Source organism: Lepisosteus platostomus, chromosome 26 (assembly GCF_059453375.1).
Source record: "Lepisosteus platostomus isolate fLepPlt1 chromosome 26, fLepPlt1.hap1, whole genome shotgun sequence".
Taxonomy (NCBI): Eukaryota; Metazoa; Chordata; class Actinopteri; order Semionotiformes; family Lepisosteidae; genus Lepisosteus; species Lepisosteus platostomus.
Genome location: NC_142636.1, coordinates 8,326,265 through 8,344,366, shown reverse-complemented (window position 1 = coordinate 8,344,366; position 18,102 = coordinate 8,326,265). Strand labels below are relative to the sequence as shown.

At 50.9% G+C, this 18,102-nt stretch overlaps 2 protein-coding genes across 8 annotated transcripts; both read right to left on the bottom strand.

The window, feature by feature from the left end:
- Nucleotides 1-4,405: 4,405 nt before the first annotated feature.
- hjv (hemojuvelin BMP co-receptor) lies at nt 4,406-13,508 on the bottom strand. Of its 6 annotated transcripts, XR_015930718.1 has the most exons (8): nt 13,045-13,508; nt 12,794-12,858; nt 9,786-9,926; nt 9,113-9,297; nt 8,264-8,400; nt 6,896-7,395; nt 5,340-6,056; nt 4,406-5,136 (listed from the first exon to the last, which is right to left on the bottom strand). XR_015930718.1 is itself a non-coding variant. In XM_088621554.1 (7 exons), exons 5-7 carry the CDS (start codon nt 8,358-8,360, stop codon nt 5,469-5,471), a joined length of 1,185 nt encoding a protein of 394 aa, XP_088477680.1. In that variant the 5' UTR covers nt 8,361-8,400; nt 9,113-9,297; nt 9,786-9,926; nt 12,794-12,858; nt 13,021-13,508; the 3' UTR covers nt 4,406-5,468. The 6 variants fall into 6 exon arrangements, 5 of the variants coding, with proteins under 5 accessions (XP_088477680.1, XP_088477675.1, XP_088477677.1 ...); XM_088621554.1 differs by having other exon boundaries at nt 4,406-6,056; nt 13,021-13,508; XM_088621549.1 differs by having other exon boundaries at nt 4,406-6,056.
- Nucleotides 13,509-14,053: 545 nt separating this feature from the next.
- LOC148639944 (uncharacterized) lies at nt 14,054-16,781 on the bottom strand. Of its 2 annotated transcripts, none has more exons than XM_088621546.1 (4): nt 16,538-16,781; nt 16,247-16,412; nt 15,229-15,344; nt 14,054-15,106 (listed from the first exon to the last, which is right to left on the bottom strand). In XM_088621546.1, exons 1-4 carry the CDS (start codon nt 16,691-16,693, stop codon nt 14,294-14,296), a joined length of 1,251 nt encoding a protein of 416 aa, XP_088477672.1. In that variant the 5' UTR covers nt 16,694-16,781; the 3' UTR covers nt 14,054-14,293. The 2 variants fall into 2 exon arrangements, with proteins under 2 accessions (XP_088477672.1, XP_088477673.1); XM_088621547.1 differs by having other exon boundaries at nt 16,247-16,441; nt 16,538-16,675.
- Between the last annotated feature and the right edge of the window lie 1,321 nt (nt 16,782-18,102).

The following is an 18,102-nucleotide window of genomic DNA, read 5'->3' as shown; positions in this document are numbered from 1 at the left end:
GTCGGGTTTTATACTGCCAGTGAATCGGCTCGCTCGCCTCCACCCCGGCTGCTCATGCGGCGCTGGGATGCCCAGCTCGGCTGCCCGCGTGCACAGCGCGCCCATTGGCCGAGCCGGGCTGTTTGTGTCGCGCTCGGCCAATCAGCGGCCGGCGGCGGCGCGTGTTCAGCTCATGGAGGAAAACACGGCGGCGAGTGCTCAGCGAGTGACGGGGCGTGGCCAAGCGGGCCTGAGCCAATCTCCTGTCTCTCCTGCGTCTTTGTCTCTCAACCACCACACACACAAAAACAGTATTGCACACATTGTACCGTTTTTTTTTTCTGTTCGGGGAGTGGCCAGATGTACCAGACGGGATGTTTTTAAGAGGAACAGGCACGTTCCGTAGTAACCTCAGGGATTCCAAGGGAACTCTCAATTATAATCGCAACAGTTCGAAGGCGATACCCCGCTTGCACCCAAACAACGATTTTTACAGACACGCATTACACAAAAATAAAAAGATAAATACATTCTAAAAAATGCCAGCCGTACACATTATTGCTCGAAACGGGCCGCTGATGGGACAAACAACGAGATACAAATTTGTGTGAAAAGTACACCCACAAAAATGGCAAAAAAATGTGAAGTAAAAAATATAGTTTAGAAAAAGTATAGTTTGGATTCTTTCTCAGACGACTTTACCTTAACAGACTGCAATCAGACATACTGTTGATAAAACAGATATTGGGGATGAAATTGATATTCTTTATTTCAAAGAACAACAGCTACAGGAAAACAACGCTACAGTATGTTGATATAATGTGACGCTAAATCTAACGAACTATTCTGAGGGAAACGGACTTCTAAGAATATTTCAGACGATCTTTAGACTCATACCACTTAAAACGATATTTTATTTAACCTCAGAAAGGAAATAGCTGGAAAACCGTATATATAGAGATACACAGTATACAGTTTTATTTATCCGTTCACTGTAGCTTTTAATGTCTCAGTCTAGTTTTACTCGTTTTTTTGTAAGCAAATGTGATGATTTTTATTTCCTTTTTTGTCTTGTATTAGTGTGTTACTGTACAGCACCTCTAACGCGCAAGTAGGGCTTATCGTATTGCGACAATTACAATGTTGATCTGCACAGACATACCGTTCCTCGTTATCTACCATCAAGCGGGATAAAACACTGTCGTGTCACAGAAACGCGTTTTAATTCGATGTAAGTTCCATCAGGAGGCTACCCGAACAGATTGCGGGGTTGGTGGACAAGGCAGTGGGTGAAAACACACTTTGAAGACATTAAGTGCTCGGGGAGAATGTTCGATTTTTCCATCATCAAGATATATTAGCGTCTTGACCAAAATTGCTTAGGATTCATCCCTAGGATGGTCCAAACATTTCAGCTCAGCAACCAGTGCTGGATAAACCTTAAATCGCACGAAATTCTTAAATGGTTTTTCCTTACTTTCCTGTACCTATATGTCGACACATATATAGGGAGGAAAAAATACTTTAGCGGTTGACCATCGAGTTTCGAGTCTTGTTTTTTTGGAAGGACTCTGAGTTTCTGTAATCACGGCATGATTTTACAGCCTGAAAAGCATTGCGTCACTCCTCTCCCGAGTGTTTTGGTCCCACAGATACGGTAATGGTGTTGCCCCCCCTAACCGACTACTATCTGAAGAAGGTGAAGTTATGTTTCTCTCGCGACAGTTTATTGACGCTGAAACGGGATCGGTTGGGTCGGTTTGGGTCCGCAGTGAACTAATTTCGGTTCTCCTCCGTGGTTCTGCGCCCACGCCAGTGGGCTGCCATGTTCTGTAATTCCAGTTACATATTCGATACCCCCACACCAAGCAACTCAAAGTGAAGCACTCGAACTCAGTTAATTGCCTTAACCCCCGCCATCCACACGTTTTAGATAAATCGAAGCCGAAGTTGTAGCTTTTCAACCTCAATAAAAACGAATCGGTCGTTGTTAAAACGGTTTCTTGCTTGTATACGCCGTATCGGAACGGACTGGATCGATTTACATTAAAACCGGATTCTCCTCGTGAAGGAACCGGTCGGGTACAATAAGGAGGTTCGGCCGGATTCACGCAACCCACAAGGAGTCTCCTGCACATTTCCGATAGGAAACAAATGGAAAAATAAAAGGATTATGATTACAAATGGTGGGAAAGCGGCGCAAAGTCTAATTGTTAATTGCGCCTTAGAGAGACCGGTGTTTTATGACGCAGTCCCTGAACCGGGGACCTTTCGGGATTTTGTGGAACCCCAGGAGCGCGAGAGCGAGACTGAAACGGGAGAGGTTCATTTTAAGTCTCGACACCGCCGGATTTGTCTTTCCCGGCGCTGTCCAGGAACACGGGACTCCCCCGCACCCTGAAGGAGCCGTGATAAGACACGTGGGATCACAGACATATCGGGTGGACGGACCTCCTGTTCCCACCCGTTTAAACACGAAGCCGAGTGAGTTCCACTACACGCGTGAACGACGTTTTAATTCTTTCATCCCAGCTAGTGACGGTCCGGCAATCACATCGCGCAGACAAGCTGAAGGGACAGGATGTAAATTCAGTTATCCCTACAGCTGCAGGACATTTCTGACGGTGAATAGGATCGAGTATTCCATCGATAAACTCTGCGCCTTCAGCCAGAAGATCACGGTTATGATTACAAACGGCAGGAGACCACCCCCCATCTAGCCGGTTCGATAGTGTCTAACTGGGTCTGTCAAAAGCACCCAGGGTGTCGACTTCAACATGATTGCCTGGGCAGCTTGGTCCACACCCCCACCACCCTTTGTGTAAGGCACTGTTATCGTTATCATTTTAAATGCACTTACCCGTAGGTCTGTGGCTCAGGATCTGCGCCTGTGGCTGGAAAGTTGCCGGTTCGTATCCCACGGCCGGCAGAGAAATCCTACCCCGTTGGGCCCCTGAGCAAGGCCCTTCACCCCCCCTGCTCCGGGGGCGCTGTACAATGGCTGACCCTGCGCTCTGACCCCCAGCTTCTCTCCCCGTCTGTGTGTCTCATGGAGAGCAAGCTGGGGTACGCGCGCGGTAAACGCGTGAATTGCACTATGTCACAGTTAAAAGAAAACATTGAAACGTTGTCCAATGTTATGTCACGGGATGGGGCCCTGTGGCTAAGCAGGACTTTCTGAGCAGGGTACTTCGCCTTATTCCAGTAACATTCCCATAGATAAATGGATGAAAATGAGCATAAAAGCATCAACCAAAAAAAATGAATATCTCGTGTATCTAGATTAGCTCGTCTTCAGACACAGCAGCCATTCCGGGATCCATACTGGACATAACCCGTCCTCGCAATACCGAGGGCATCTTCCAGCAGGATAACACCGTTTTCACCCACATTAGTGCAGTCGGGTTACCCGCCTGTTGGGTTAGAACTTGGTGAAGTTACCCCCCCTTCAAACAATAAAACAAGTTTTTATCTTTTTTTGCTTCCAGCTCAGCTCTTAATGACCTAATTTTGCCCATTATCAGCTTAATGGGACCAGTTTATCACCTTTTTCCACGGCAACTTCACGGAGCTTTGGGTTAATACCAGATAAGCACCGGTAATTGACAAAAAGAGGTATAATTTCGTCGGGTTGTGTGCGTAATGCATAGACTGTATTATTACTAAATTACTGTTTTCCCAATAAACAAAAAGGCTAAATTGAAACTGCGGTCGTCTCACAACTGTAGCATATATTTGGCGAGCTGGTGGCCTAACCTTGGGGACTTGGCGCCCCCTAGTGGTTGTTTCTAGAGTCGGTACTGTTGCGCCACCTCGTACCCTGCATCTCTATAAACATCACCTGTAAGTCAAACTTTCCGACTGACAGTGATGAAGAGCGGGGGACGGGGAGTGTCGGGAATGAAGACTTGCGCACACGCTGTTGGTGATCCGGGACTGGGATGACGACACGACACGACACGCCGCTCGCGGCGTAACAGAGGAGCGCCAGGTTTGGGAATGTGTGCTGGCACGTGTTGCCTTGGCCGCCCGGCTGCGCGGGACTCAAGTCAAAACAACAACAACGCAGGGTTTTTCAGAGACAAGACTCCGAATTTATGTATGATTAATTCATAAGTGCCTCTAATTTCTCCTGTTTGTTGTCCAGATTGGAACCAACATTGATCCTAGAGACTGTTTCAATTGCATTGAAAGTACGTCTGCAATCACAGCTATAATCCCCAGTTAATTAATTATTCCCTTTTAGATACAGTAGGGGACCCACTCCATCAAATTAATAGATCTAATTAATTAATTAATCCAGTCAATTCGATTAGTTATCAGACTGCAACGCTAGGGTGATGTTCCGGGACTCTGCAGTTAACATCCCCGCTCTTGCAAAAAAAAACCCACACACCTTTAATGATCAAAAAGCCAGGACATCGGATCAATGTTAAAATAACGTCCTTTAATCCGAAACGCAGGATCTCCGACAGCACAGTGTCTGCAGTCACCATACAGGGACACAGGCATGGAAAGTCTGGTGTTAAGGCAACAGCGCCACCTACTGGTCCGCCAGTTTCATCTACAGCAGCCACCTATGTATTTATAAATATATATATATATTTATGGTCCACTGTAAGTTATACTAAAGTCGGGTACCCCTTCAAATGTACAGTCTGTCAAAATGACATCAGACATCCAGTCGAGCGAATCGGGATGCAGTCCGAATGAGGGTTTGATGGAGCAGGTGAGAGATCGGCTGTAACAGAAACAGTCGGCACTGCAGTCATGAGGCCCCCAGACTGCGCAGCCTGCTTTGGACTGGAGAAGCTGGAAATACGAATCTGTGCTTCGCTGCGAGCAGATCTGACAGGAAGTCCTTGGGTCTGAAGAGAGGCAGACTCATCCTTCTCCCTCACGTGACCTATCAGCTGGCGCTCGTGGTGTCTGACGCAGGGGCAGCGTCCTGGCGAGCTGGAGCACGCGTCTCCTTCTGCAGGCGTCCTGTACGAAATGCTTCCCAGCTTCCTGGCTCGAATAAGAGAGCCTGCTGGCCCCGCTAGCACCTCTTCCAGCAGCGGCCTCAGCTCACCCAGGAGTCTCCCCTCCAGGTGCTGGCCGGGCTCCACAGTGGGGCTGCCAGCTGGGAGCTGCAGGGTGACGTGGCTGCTGGTGCTGAAATGAACAGAGGTCCAATGTGAAATGGAGCCACTGGAAGAGCACAGGGTCCCTTCACGCAGAGCGCCAGGGATTCCCGAGATCGAAGGTGGAAGATTCAAGCCAGCCCCTCTGGCCGGCGTGTGGGCTGGCCCAGACTCAGGGCAGATTGCTCGCGGTGAGCGGCTCTCCTGCAGCAGGGGAGCTGGGGGCAGGCTAACCTTCGGCAGGTCCGCGCCGGGAGCGCTGAACAGGAGGGGGGGAGGCTGTGGGCTCTCGTTGGCCCGTCCCAGCCTGCACCAGTCGAGGACACGGGGAGCCCCAAATCCGACGTCTGCATCACGATCTGATCACGCCCACCACAGGACGCCAGCCAGCAGGAGGAGGGCTGGAATCCGGGGTCTTGCCGCGGCGCTGGGCTGGAGGTGCACTCTCTCGGGGTCTCCCACCATCGCCCGGGCGTCCTCCAGAGCCGCCACGGCCGCCGCCGCCGCCGCGCTGGCGTTGCCCGTGACCAGCAGGTCGAAGACGCAGGCCTGGAAGTAGACGTCCTTGGCGGGAAGCTGGCGGGCACAGTGGGCGCGGGCGGCCAGGGCGGAGGGGGCCGGGGGGGCCAGCCGCTGGGAGGCGGGGCAGCCCCACACGCACAGCTGCAGGTCCTGCTCGGGGGAGTAGGCCCCGGCCACCTCCCGGGGCGCCCTGACCGCCAGGGACAGGGAGCGCCCGTTCTGCCGCACCACCAGGGTGGTGCCGATGTGGGCGGCGCGGATCTCGGCGTGCCGCCCGGGCGCCAGGCTGCGGATGCCCAGGCTGGGCCCTCCCCGCCTCTCCCCGGCCGCCGAGGAGCCGTCAACGAAGGCGGCGGGCACGTCGCCCAGCCGGGCCTGGTAGGTCTGCTGCTCGGTGCACTCCGGGGAGCTCCGGAAGATCACGGTGATCTGGGCAGGGGCACAGAGCGGGAGGGAGAGGTGGGTCGGGGGGCCTGCGGATCTGGATCCGGGACAGAGCTGTAGTTGGCCCCCAGAGGGCGCTATATCTCGGACACGAAGGCCGCTGGGAATCTACTTTCAACGGCACAATAGCAGCACTAATGCCTGAGATTCTCCTACGATGCTGTAGGGGGGGCCTGAGAGAGGTCGCACCCCAAAAGAGCAGGCGCTAGATCTCGGAAACGAAGGCCGCACAAACGCTGCCTTCCACGGCACAGAGCGGCAAGGCGGGCTTCATCGTTTGTGCTGTTCGTACGGGGGGGTCCAGACTGTTGTCCAGACTGCAACCAACATTGATCCTAGACGTACTTGCATTGAAAGTACGTCTGCAATCCCAGCTATAATCCCCGGTTAATTAATTATTCCCTTTTAGATACAGTAGGGGACCCACTCCATCAAATGAATAGATCTAATTAATTAATTAATCCAGTCAATTCGATTAGTTACAGACTGTGCAACGCTAGGGTGATGTTCCGGGACTCTGCAGGTAACATCCCCGCTCTTGCAAAAAAAAACCCACACACCTTTAATGATCAAAAAGCCAGGACATCGGATCAATGTTAAAATAACGTCCTTTAATCCGAAACGCAGGATCTCCGACGGCACAGTGTCTGCAGTCACCATACAGGGACACAGGCATGGAAAGTCTGGTGTAAAGGCAACAGCGCCACCTACTGGTCCGCCAGTGCCATCTACAGCAACCACCTATGGGGGGGGGGCAGCGTCAAGGAGCTAGCAGCAGCAGGGGGGATTCCGGGGGTCCGGGGACAGACAGACGGGGCCCCTACCTTGCTGAGGGCGGTGGCGGGCGAGCCCTGGCCCACAGGCGCGCTGGTGGCCTGCACGAACAGGAAGCGGTTGTCCAGGAGCGGCCAGGCGCCGGGCACCGCGCAGGTCTGGAAGTCGTCCCCGAACGTGCGCACGTGGGGGTCCCCGAAGACGGCGCAGTGCAGGTACTCGGGGGGGCGGCCCTCCCTCTGCTGGTAGCCCCTCTCGTAGCTGCAGGCGTCCCCCGGGGGCGGGGCCCGGGCCGGGGGCGGGGCGGTGGGGCCCGTCTTGGGGCAGCGGTTCTGGATCAGCAGGTCCTCGATGCCCTGCACGGCCGAGTGGTAGGCCAGGTTGCCACGGCAGCCGCGGGCCGTGCGGCGGGTGCAGAGGGCGTAGGAGCGCAGGGCGCTGCAGTACGGGGCGGTGCTGCGCCCGCCTGCGCCGCCAGGGCCCCCCCCGAGCTCCAGGGTGGCGGCCACGAACTCCGAGTTGCACCTGAGGATGTGGCACTGCGCCCACACTGCAGAGAGAGAGAGAGCGGCACCGGTCACATGGCCACCCCCAGCCAATCACAGCGCAGAATTCCCAGGCCCTTCCTGTGAGCACAGAGCTCTGCCCGGTTGACTACAGAGAACGAGGAGGACCACTACGATCATCCCCTTAAGGGCTGAAACACAGCTGTTAATGTTGCTGGAGGACTGGACTGAGAAACTGGAAGACTGGGCATACAGACGCTGATAAGCTAACATGATCTGTCCTTACACTTATACAGCACTTTTCTGGACACTCCACTCAGAATGAGGAATCCCCTCCACCACCACCAGTGTGCAGCCCCACCTGGACGATGCAGCAATAGATTCCCCACACACCAGCTCTCAGTGGAGAGGAGGCCATGACTGGTAAAGACCAGGGGGGAATTTGGCCAGGACACCAGGGTAACACCCCTACTCTTCTCAAGTAACACCCTGGGATTTTTAATGCCCACAGAGAGTCAGGACCTCGGTTTTACGTCTCATCCGAAGGACGGCACCTTTTTTTTACAGTACAGTGTCCCCGTCACTATACTGGGGCATTAGGACCCACCCAGACTGCAGGGTGAGTGTCCCCTACTGGTCCCACTAACACTTCTTCCAGCAGCAGCCTCAGCTTTCCCAGAAGTCTCTCATCCAGGTACTGGCCAGGCTCACAGCTGTGTGCTGCAGGGTGATAAGGCTGCTGGTAACATGACAAATGTCGTATTGTGAGATAACATAACAAGCAATGAGACTTGCTCTGTGTTGCTGGTCCACAAACTTGCAGACTGGAGGTCAAAACTCACATTTTAAAAATTTGGCTCCAGCTAGGGAGATATTAGGTTGCTGCGCTGTTCAAATGAACATTTCTCATACCTTGTTTACAGCACAACTGCATGATCACCAGGCTGATGGCAACGGTTCTTTCCCACGGAGGGCGTGCGTGAGTGTTGGAGACAGAGAGTTTCCCCATTCCCGACCATATACAGGGCGCTGGAGTGGCCGTCGCTGCACTGCACGAAGTGTCCACCAGAGGGAGACAAAACACACAATAAGAGAAAAAAACACCAGGATGAGCTAGGGGAACTTTCTCCTGATCGCACTAGCACTCTTCCACTTTAAATCCAGTTATTCATAGATTCTACTGGCTTTCCACGTGTACCAATGTTTCCCAGTCCTGTCCTGTATAACTACTGCATTGCCTGCACTTAATCACAGCTCAAACTTGTTAGTTTGGCTGTCAAAGCCCTTGAATTCAACTGTCTGCTGGTAGTGTTAAAACCATTTCAGTTTCTTAATACCAGGATAAGGTTAGTAACTGGTATGAAATCTCCACTGGGTTCAGCCTTCCTCTCACTTTATTGTTTCAGTGACATACTTGAATTGAATGACCGGTCCCAGGCAGCCCTGAGAACATCATGGTTGTGTTTGAGAGTGTCATTCCCCCCTGCCTCTGTGAACCGTTCCTCCAGAAAGAATAAGAGCCGTTCAGAGAGCTCTTAGGGGAGCAACAGTTTTACACCAAGCGGACACACAGTCCTGCTCTCTGCCTCACTCTCTTGAAAATGACAGACATAACGGAGATCATTAGGGAGACCAATCGATCAGCTGGTTCAACGAAGACATCGATGAGCTTTAACTGAGCTTAACTCACCCAGAACAAGACAAAAAAGGAAGCAGGGAAACGGGTTTGGTTTCACGGACAGAGGCCAGGGAGAGCTGTACCTCGATTTGTGCTGAGGGGGTAGGACGCCTCCGCTGGTGTCCTACCTAGTGCTGGAGCAGCCGTGTGCCAGGGCAAACAGCTGGAGAATGGGTGAAGGTCCCCTCAGCAGCAGCCTGGCCTGTCACTCCATCTCTGCGCTCAGGGAACACTGCCCCTCCTGGGCAGAGAAGCACAGCAGCTGAGCCTGCAAACAATACAGAACCAGGACATTGTCTTAATATACTGGCGGCACAGAGTTTTTGACTTGGTTGGATAGCTTGCTCCACACTCCCACCACCCTTTGTGTAAAAAAAAGGTCATTTTACTCTCAGTTTTAACAGCACTTCCAAGTAGTTTCCATTGTCCTCTAGTTCATGTTTCTGAATTTTCTTTTTCTTTACAGTCTATTGTGCAAATGGTTCCGATACGTTTCCTTTTTCGACTGTTCTGTTCTCACACTTGATCTCTGTTGTGTTCTTTCTGACTCTGACCTGTCACCAATCCACCTCTAGTTTAAGATTTTTAAGGGCATCAAGCCAGCTTACAGACTTCATTTCCATTTATCACAGTAACCAGTGCAACATTGTACACGTGGCAGATCAGCAGTGTTTATGCCCTGGATGGGAATCATTCCGAAAAGAAACCCAAACTTATGCTTAAGATCCTTTTATTTTTTTTCCAGGCCAGACTTACCAGACAAACTCAGCTCCTGTCCTGTTCTTTCAGGTGTTTTGACGGGCAACAGGAGTGCGCCAGGAATGGGATGATGGGAGAATCCAGCTCGTGAGCCGAGAGAGTTCGGCTCTCGGTTATTTCCACTGCCTCCTTGTCCAGCTAGGGAGACAGGAGAGGACACGTGTCCACCTGGTGGTCTTGTTTCGACGTTTAGCTGAGCTCAGGTCAATATGGCTTTAAAGGCAGGGCTGAAGCAGACTGCTGTCACCCTTTCTCCTCCTGAAATGGAGGCTGACAGGAAGCTTTGTAGTTTGGACTTTCTCTCTCTCTCTGTTTGTCAAAGAGGCACAAGGTCGAAGCTAAATCAAATATGAGTGAGCCCAGGGACGCAAGACCTCTGTCCTTCCTGCTTGTCTGATTTGTGCTGATCTCCCTGCCCTTGCTTAAATAACATTGCTGGGGGCTGTTCGTTTCCAACATCCACCACTCTCTGTGTAAAAACAAACGCATCCTGTTCCTCAATCCTGAAGGCGCCTCCACTTGGTTTCCTCTAGACCATGTTTCACTATTGATCCCAAATAGATCCATTTGGACTACCTTTATCAGTCATTTTTGAGGCTCTCGAACATTCCTGTCAAGGTGTCCTGAAATCTCCTCTGTTCAAGACCGAAGAGATTCAGCACCTTTAACTTGCCCGTGTGTTTTTTCTGTCTGGGAGTTCACACGATCACTCTCTGAACTGACTGTTTATTTATGTGGTCACTAAAACTGTACACTATACAATAACAATGCTGAAAATAAAAAAAAAACATAGTAAATTTGACACGTTTTGTTGTAATCTGCCTCTATTCTCTGCTTCTGTAATTTGATTGTACAGCACATGGGTTAGAACAATTATATTTTTTTTTAATAAAAAGCCTGATTTATGTACTGCTTCAGAGAATTCCCCTTTTTCAGCTGTTGGCTTATGGGTGACCAGTGGGGCTGTGGTTCCTCTGACCCAGGGTTGACCTCTTCTGACCTGTGACATATGACCCATGACCAAACCTCTGCAGCAAACAGAAGCACTGACACCAAGGTGGCTGATACCTTGAAAACTGGCGCGATCTCTTCACACACAGGTGAGGGTGAAAAAAAAAATATTTTCTTTTGGAGTAATCAGAGATGTCACCAGCACAGAACAGGAAAAGGGATGCAAGAAAATATTGTCTTTAAAGAGCTACACTAACCAGCGTACATCTTACTTTAGAAAACTCCAAATAAATTGACTTCTCAGCCTATTACCAGCTTCTGGGGGGGGGGGGTGTTCTGGATTCAAACGTTTCTGGGGGGACAGGAGAGGATCTGTCGAAGAAGAAATCAGCCCAGGCAATTCGACCCTGATCATTTTCTCCCTCTGACCTTTAATCCAGTTTAAGAGCTGCAAGCCCTGTGCTGTAGAGAAGGGGTGGGGTGAAGAATTACTCTCTAAATATACCCCCTTCACTCCCCAGCAAAGCGTGGGGCACTGCTGCTGGCCGTCTGAAATAGCACCTGCTAAACTGAGCGCAGGCAGGCAGGCCGGCCACACAGAGAGCAGCCTGCAGCCCAGCCCCAGGACCCCAGCGCACAGCTGCAGCAGTCTTCGCACAAACAGCCCTTCCCAGAACGCCGTGCGGGGGGGGTTACACATGCCTTATAGTTTGCACAGTCGCTGCCTAGTCATTTCCCCCAAGAGAATGGTGGAGCCACCTGGGATCCCCGAGAGGCGTTCTTTACACAAAGAGTGGCGGGTGTGTGGCACGGCCTAGCATTCCATCTGAGAGCTGATTGGCTACAATCGTATTCTCATCAGGCTCCTGCTACGCTCCTGTGGGGCAGGGCTGTGTCCTTCAACTATTCCTCATCGGCAGGAAACGCGAGAAGACAGAAACTGCGCCGCCTCTTCCAGTTTTGACTGGAAGGTGTTAACACGGCCTGAGCCCTGTGTGGGCCATCACCACTTACCGAGGATAAAAAGAGATGGGCTGGAAACATTTGTTGCGCTTGGTCCAGTTGCAATCCAACGCACGGGGCCCACGCAGTGAACGCACAGCGCGCGGGGTGAATAACACCGTGCGGTCTGGCCGTTGATGTGAAAATAATTTACCAAAAAACAACGCCATGAGCTCAGATAAGGCCCTTCCGCTATAGAGGTTCGGCTCCGTGGAATTGCGGCGTAACGTGCCGTGGAGGAAATACAGTGCCGTGGGTTACTCCACCGGAAAATGCTCTGTACGAAAGGAAATAACTGCCTTGTCTAAACCGCGCACCGTGGATCTAACGCGGCTTCCCACGCACGCGGGCAGTGTGATGGCCAAAGACAGCAGGCACCGCAGCGCTACTGGGTTACCTGTCACTGCCACGGCGCGTATCCACCACGGCTCACAGCTGCGTGAGGCAGCCAGACGTGTGAAATGTAGTCGTGGGAGCGTGTCCACGCGTCTGTATTTCCCCCCCCCCGCTTTTGTCAGGGTAGCAAAGTACCGAAATGTAACACTCCGCGGTTCTGGCGTTATAAAGTTCGTTGTAACCGGAAAAATACATAATCTGCACGATTGTTTGCGGAGGGTCCTTTACCATCTAATATACGATGGGTATTGCATTCTGCCTTACGGTAATGGCCGAAGAATTTCTTTTTTAAAACGCTTTATCCTGTCCAGGGTCTCGGGGGAGCCGGGGCCTATCCCAGCAAGCATGGGGCGCAAGGCAGGGTCCGCCCTGCGCCGGGCGCCAGATCATCTCAGGGCAGACAGACACACACTCACCCCAGCGCCAGGTCCCTCAGAAGCCAATGAGCCCACCAGCATTGTGTCTGGATGAAGGGGGGAACCCGGAGCAGGCAGAGGAAACCCACAAGATCACGGGGAGAACATGCAAACTCCACACAGACAGCACCCCGGGACTGGAATTCAACCCAGAGCCAGGGCGCTGCGAGGTAGGGATGCCACCCGCCAGCCAAAACAAGGAACTACCGGTCTCCGACCGCTACGGCTCCTTCGGCTCACCAGCGCTCCGGTTTCCAAGCGGCTCCCATCAGGCTGTCGGGACAGCAGGTGCAGGACGGTGGAACCTATTAGGAGAAGATTATCGGCGTTCGTACGCGTCTGGGAAACCGTTCAATAATCACTTTGCATATTATTATTATTAGTAGTAGTATTAGCATTAGTAGTAGTAGTATTTGTATCACGCACAATCAAATTCACTTAAACAAATACGACTAAATTCACTCAACGAATGGAGAAAAAGAAGACCCAACCGAGAAAGAGCGGCGGCCGGCGGGAGCGGAGGGGTCTGTCTGCAGGCTGCACGCACGGAGAGGGATCTGCGAGTGTCAGATGGTCACATGGGATAGCAGAAATCCACTACCGCATGTGTGGGATTTTTTCACGGAGTTCCTTCCTGGGGGGGGGGCTGAGGCGGCCATTAATCACCCGCAAGGACACCTGCTGCGGGCGCCAACAGCTGTCAGCGGACCCCCGGCGAGAGAGCCGGGAAGGGCGGACGTGGGCCTCGCCCCTCAGAACGTGCGGAGCTGAGAGAGAAGGGGAACCGAGCCTGGGCACCACACGACGGAGCGGGCCGGTCGGATGCGCCCGCGACAGCGAGCGGCGGCTGCGGGTCCCACACCCACTGGGGCTCCTGCCATGCTTGGCGGCGCGCCCCCGCTGTGCGCTCGCTTCAGCGCCCGTCTGCAAGACAGCTGCGCTTAAGAGCCGGGAACCAGCGTGTCGGGGTGTCTGCGGCTGAGGAACACGGCCTCCTCAGATCGCGCCCGAGAGCCTTCAGATCCCGACTCAAAACCTTCTTCTCCAGAATTTTTTTTATCGCACTGGTCCTGCGTCTGCCGCCCCTGAGCTTTCCTACTGTATTCCAAACCCTGATTGTAGCTGTGTGATTCAGCTGTCTCCTCTCACTGTGTACTTCATCCTTACTGCAGAGCGCTTTCAGAAGCCGCTTGAAGCGCGTTCAGTAATGAAGCCACTAACGGATATTGTGAATACAGACCTAAATCCTTATTATTTGTGACGCAGTGGCAGAAAAGTGATGTAATATAACATACATCTAACACATCAACCCACACCCTCCTCTAACCTTTACAGAAATGCTATACAGCAGTTTGCCAGATGAGTACTTGTGAGATAATGTGCCCATTATATTACACGTTATAGCGCATTACGAATTTGTTTACAGTATTTGTTTTAAAGGTGTTTTATACTTTTAACTGCTTTATTTGTGCAAATTTATTCTATACTTATAAAGAAGAGTTATTTTTTTGAAGATGTTTATTTGTGGAGAACACTGCCTGTTTTACATTTTTCAGGATGTTCACAATGTTGAGGTGCAAGACATTTAAGGATGATGTTCAGTATTGTCGAACGGAAAAAGTAGTTGCAGCCATGAAAATGTACCTTTTGCACCAAACAGTAAGCATGTCCATTTTCAACCAGGGGTGCTGAAGAGATGCAAGTCTTTTTGTTTTTACTAACTGTACTTGCAGTGCAGTTTTAAATGCACCTCTCCTGCCAAGGCACTTGCCCCTGGGGAGAGACAAAGTAGTGCTTCAGTCGGTCACGCTGGTCTTCGGCCTGCTGGGGAGGGTTGCTCGACGCTCCCGCAGGAACATTCAGAAGTGCCCCAGCTCCATCTCTCCTCCAGTTTCCTGGGATCACCTGATGTTCTGTGTCCTCCTGGTCTGCCAGGGCAGGCGGCATGTACGCCTCAGAACGGCACTGTCTGAGGTAGTTGTGTAGGCAGACAGAGGCCAAGGTGATCTTCGCCACCTTATCCGGTTCCAAGCAGATGGTTGTCCTGAACACACGCAGCCGGTTTGCTAAGATCCCAAAGGCGTTTTCAACCACACGCCGAGCCCTTGAGAGTCGATAATTGAAAACCCTCTGGTCGTGGTCCAGCTGTCTATGGGAGTATGGCTTCATTAGGTCGGGTCGGAGTGGAAAGGCATCATCCCCCAGAAACGCATACGGCAGCACAGTGTTTGTGTCTGGGAGGGGCTCTGCTGGTGGTATACTGAGTCGTCCTTCATCCATGGCTCTGTGGAGGTCCGAGTGGGCAAAGATACCTGCATCTGGGATCCGACCCTGGCAGCCCACACTCACGTATGTGAAACTGTAGTTGGCATCTGCTATGCCCATCAGGACAACGGAGAAGCGGCCTTTGTAATTGTAAGACGTGCTGCCCGAGTGTGCCGGTGGCTGTATATATATCTGTTTTCCATCCACGGCACCCAGGCAGTTTGGAAAATGCCACTTTTCATAAAAGTCCTTGGCTATCGCTCCCCACTGATCTTCTGATGTTGGTGTCTGAAAAAAAGGAAAGAAATACACGAGAGCCTGTCACTGTTGACTAGGAAACATTCACACACGCAGGGACGTGTTGCTGTTTTTGACAACAGGATGGTCAGTTTGGCTTTGTGCTGCATTACCTTCAGATAGTCCTCCTTCAGGACTTTATGCAGTGCTTCACACGTCGTTGTGACGATGTCGGATACTGTGGATCTCCCAATGTGGTATTTGAACCCCAACAACGTAAAGCTCTCTCCTGAAGAAAAGGCATCAAACAAGATGTTTCTACTCTTGAAATACAAGGGCCTTGAATACGAAAAGTCCCTGAAGCCAAACGTCCAGATTTTCCCGGACATGTGCTCTATTTTGATCCTTCTATCTCCGTCTGGGGGGAATTTTCAAAGATCCAAAAACGTCCGGGATTTAGACTCCCATTATTATCACCATGAAGAATAATTAACAAAAGTTTTAAGGATGAGGAGGTTAGAAAGAGAAAGAATTTCTTAACCTCTCTAGTTCGCTTCATGACCTACGTCAGCATTCAGTTTTCGTCCTGTAAGTGGATGATGATGTCATGAGAGAGCGAAACTGGGCGTCAATACCAGTGTCTTTACCCAGTCTATGCAGTGCACAAGCGTTCCCCCGAAAAGGCTCCCTATTTTGTTTCTCTTTCCCTACCCTCAAACACCATGCTAATGCGAAAGTGTAAATTCACAGCAGAACTAAAAAATTTATCTCCGTGTTTTCGAAGTGGCAGAGAAGACTGGGAAGCTGGGTGTTTCGTGTGTAAGCCTGGTACTTTTGTCTCCGTGGCAGATAAAGGTGGACTTCACCTGCACGCTCCTGTTGACTCAGACAAACACAGACAGGCAATTCCAGGAGAGAGTTCGTCAACCAAATGAACAGATTATTTTGTCAAATCTGGCAGCAAAACAGAGGATACTGTTATTGCAGCAGAGGGGGCTTATGCATTTCACACAGTTCAACATCATCACAGTTACTTTACCAATGGCCATAAAACGTGGGATATTTTGAAAACCCTCTCCACCCCGATCCCTTCCCAGATCAGGCAATAGGAAAGCTCCTCAGGGTGTCCTCTTTTTTCGATGTTCAAATACGGTGACCCTACTGAAGCTCCCCAGAGGTTAGCCTACTAACCTGTGGCCAAAAATCTCAGCGTGACGGACAGGCGCTCCCTAGCTGTGATAGCCTTCCGGAGTTTGGTGTCCTGCTTGGATATGAGCGGTGAGACTCTCTCCAGCAGAAAATCAAATTCCTCTGCGGTCATCCGGAGCAGCTCCCTGAATCCTGTCCTGTCATTCAGCTGTTCACGAAAAAGCAAACAACGGAAAACTAGAAAACAGATAAATAACAGTTCATAAACAGTCTCTACTAGTCAGCGATGGGATGCTCGTAGCTAACGTGCGTAATAAAATAATTCCTTCTCACCTCCAATTGTCGCTGAAGAACTGTCAAACCATATTGTCCACAACCAAACAAATGTGACCTACTCCGCGTTCTTCGGCGTAACCTCTTCTTCTTTTTCTCGCCACAAACGAGAGCACAGGCTACAGCAACGGCAGCAACTATCCGCTTGCTCTCCATGTTGTTTGTTTACTCTCCTGCGGTGCTCCTTTTCCTGTTCCGGTGCGCTCCACGGTGATTGGCTGCCCAAACGAGGCGACCTCGCGGTACAACACGAGATTTGGAGCCGTGATGAGAAGTCGTGAGGGGATCGTGTCATTAGTCACCCCCTGCGAATCCTTGTCGTATAAGTTGACACCCTCTAGGACAGAAAAGGCCGCGAGATTCAGCAACTGCACCTGGTAAATTTGACATGCTCTCCGACTGGAAGTCGTGTCGAGTCATGTAGTGTGACGCCTTAATCATTTACTCTGAACTTAATTAACCACGAGAAACCAGATTCCTTAGATCAGTGAGTCCCAGACCCAGCCACAACCCAGTAAACCTCAGTTCCTATCTTGCTTTGAAGCGTCCCGAGAACTGTCAATGTTGACACTATCCAGGTGTTAATTATTGTCTCTAGAGATATAATATATTTCAATAATCACTTCCGATAACCGTAACATTATAATTTAAAATTAAATCCAATCAGTATTGTGGTTCCCAAGAAAAAGACAGTTTTTAGTGTTTTAACTGAACAGCAGTCTTGCACCTATCTAGGTATATACATGTTTATGCGGTACAAATACAGTTGAGTCAGATGCTAAAGGTGTTCTGTAGAATAATAACCATGGCTGGAGTTCATTGTGTAAAAGATTTTTAGACAACAGGTTACATGACTTATAATACACATGCATAATGTGACAGGTAATCAACGTGTAGTTCGAGATCGATTCTATTTGGAAATGAATACGCTATCGTCGTGTATCGCCGCATGTGAGTGGCGTCTGTCGCCGACTCTTGCTCTCCACAACCGCTCTCCTCCGCTCGCCTGTGAACTACCCTAGAGAAGAGAAGCACGATTTGAATCACTGTGAACCCCCTTTTCGCCCCGCAGTCGGATTTTAAAGTTTGTCATCTCGATACATCAACGCAGTCTCCGTGAAACGATTTTTCTCATCCTAATCCGGATTATTTAGAGCCGATGTTTCAGGAAACCTGACTGGTCGCCGGGGGGTCATGTCTAGAACTGAGCCTCAGGCGAATGCAATTCACCCGACCAGCCAACAGGGGGCGCCGGAGCCACAGCCATCATCCAGGATGGCGCTCGTCTCGGACTGGTTGTGCGACGGGTCTTATTTTTTTCTTGGTGTCACAATCGCTGTTAACGGCGATGCAACAAGTGCGACATGCTGGACAGAAAAGAAAAATAAGGAAAGGACATAAATTGACGGTTCTTCCGGGCGATCATAAGCTGTGTCCGGGGTTCACTCAAAAGAAGAATATTATAGAGGTCCGGGGGTCATAATGTTTCCTGCACAGCGAGGTGAAAACGCCCGAATTGTTCATTCAAATGACAAATTTGATTGCCTTCCGTCTTCCACTCATCT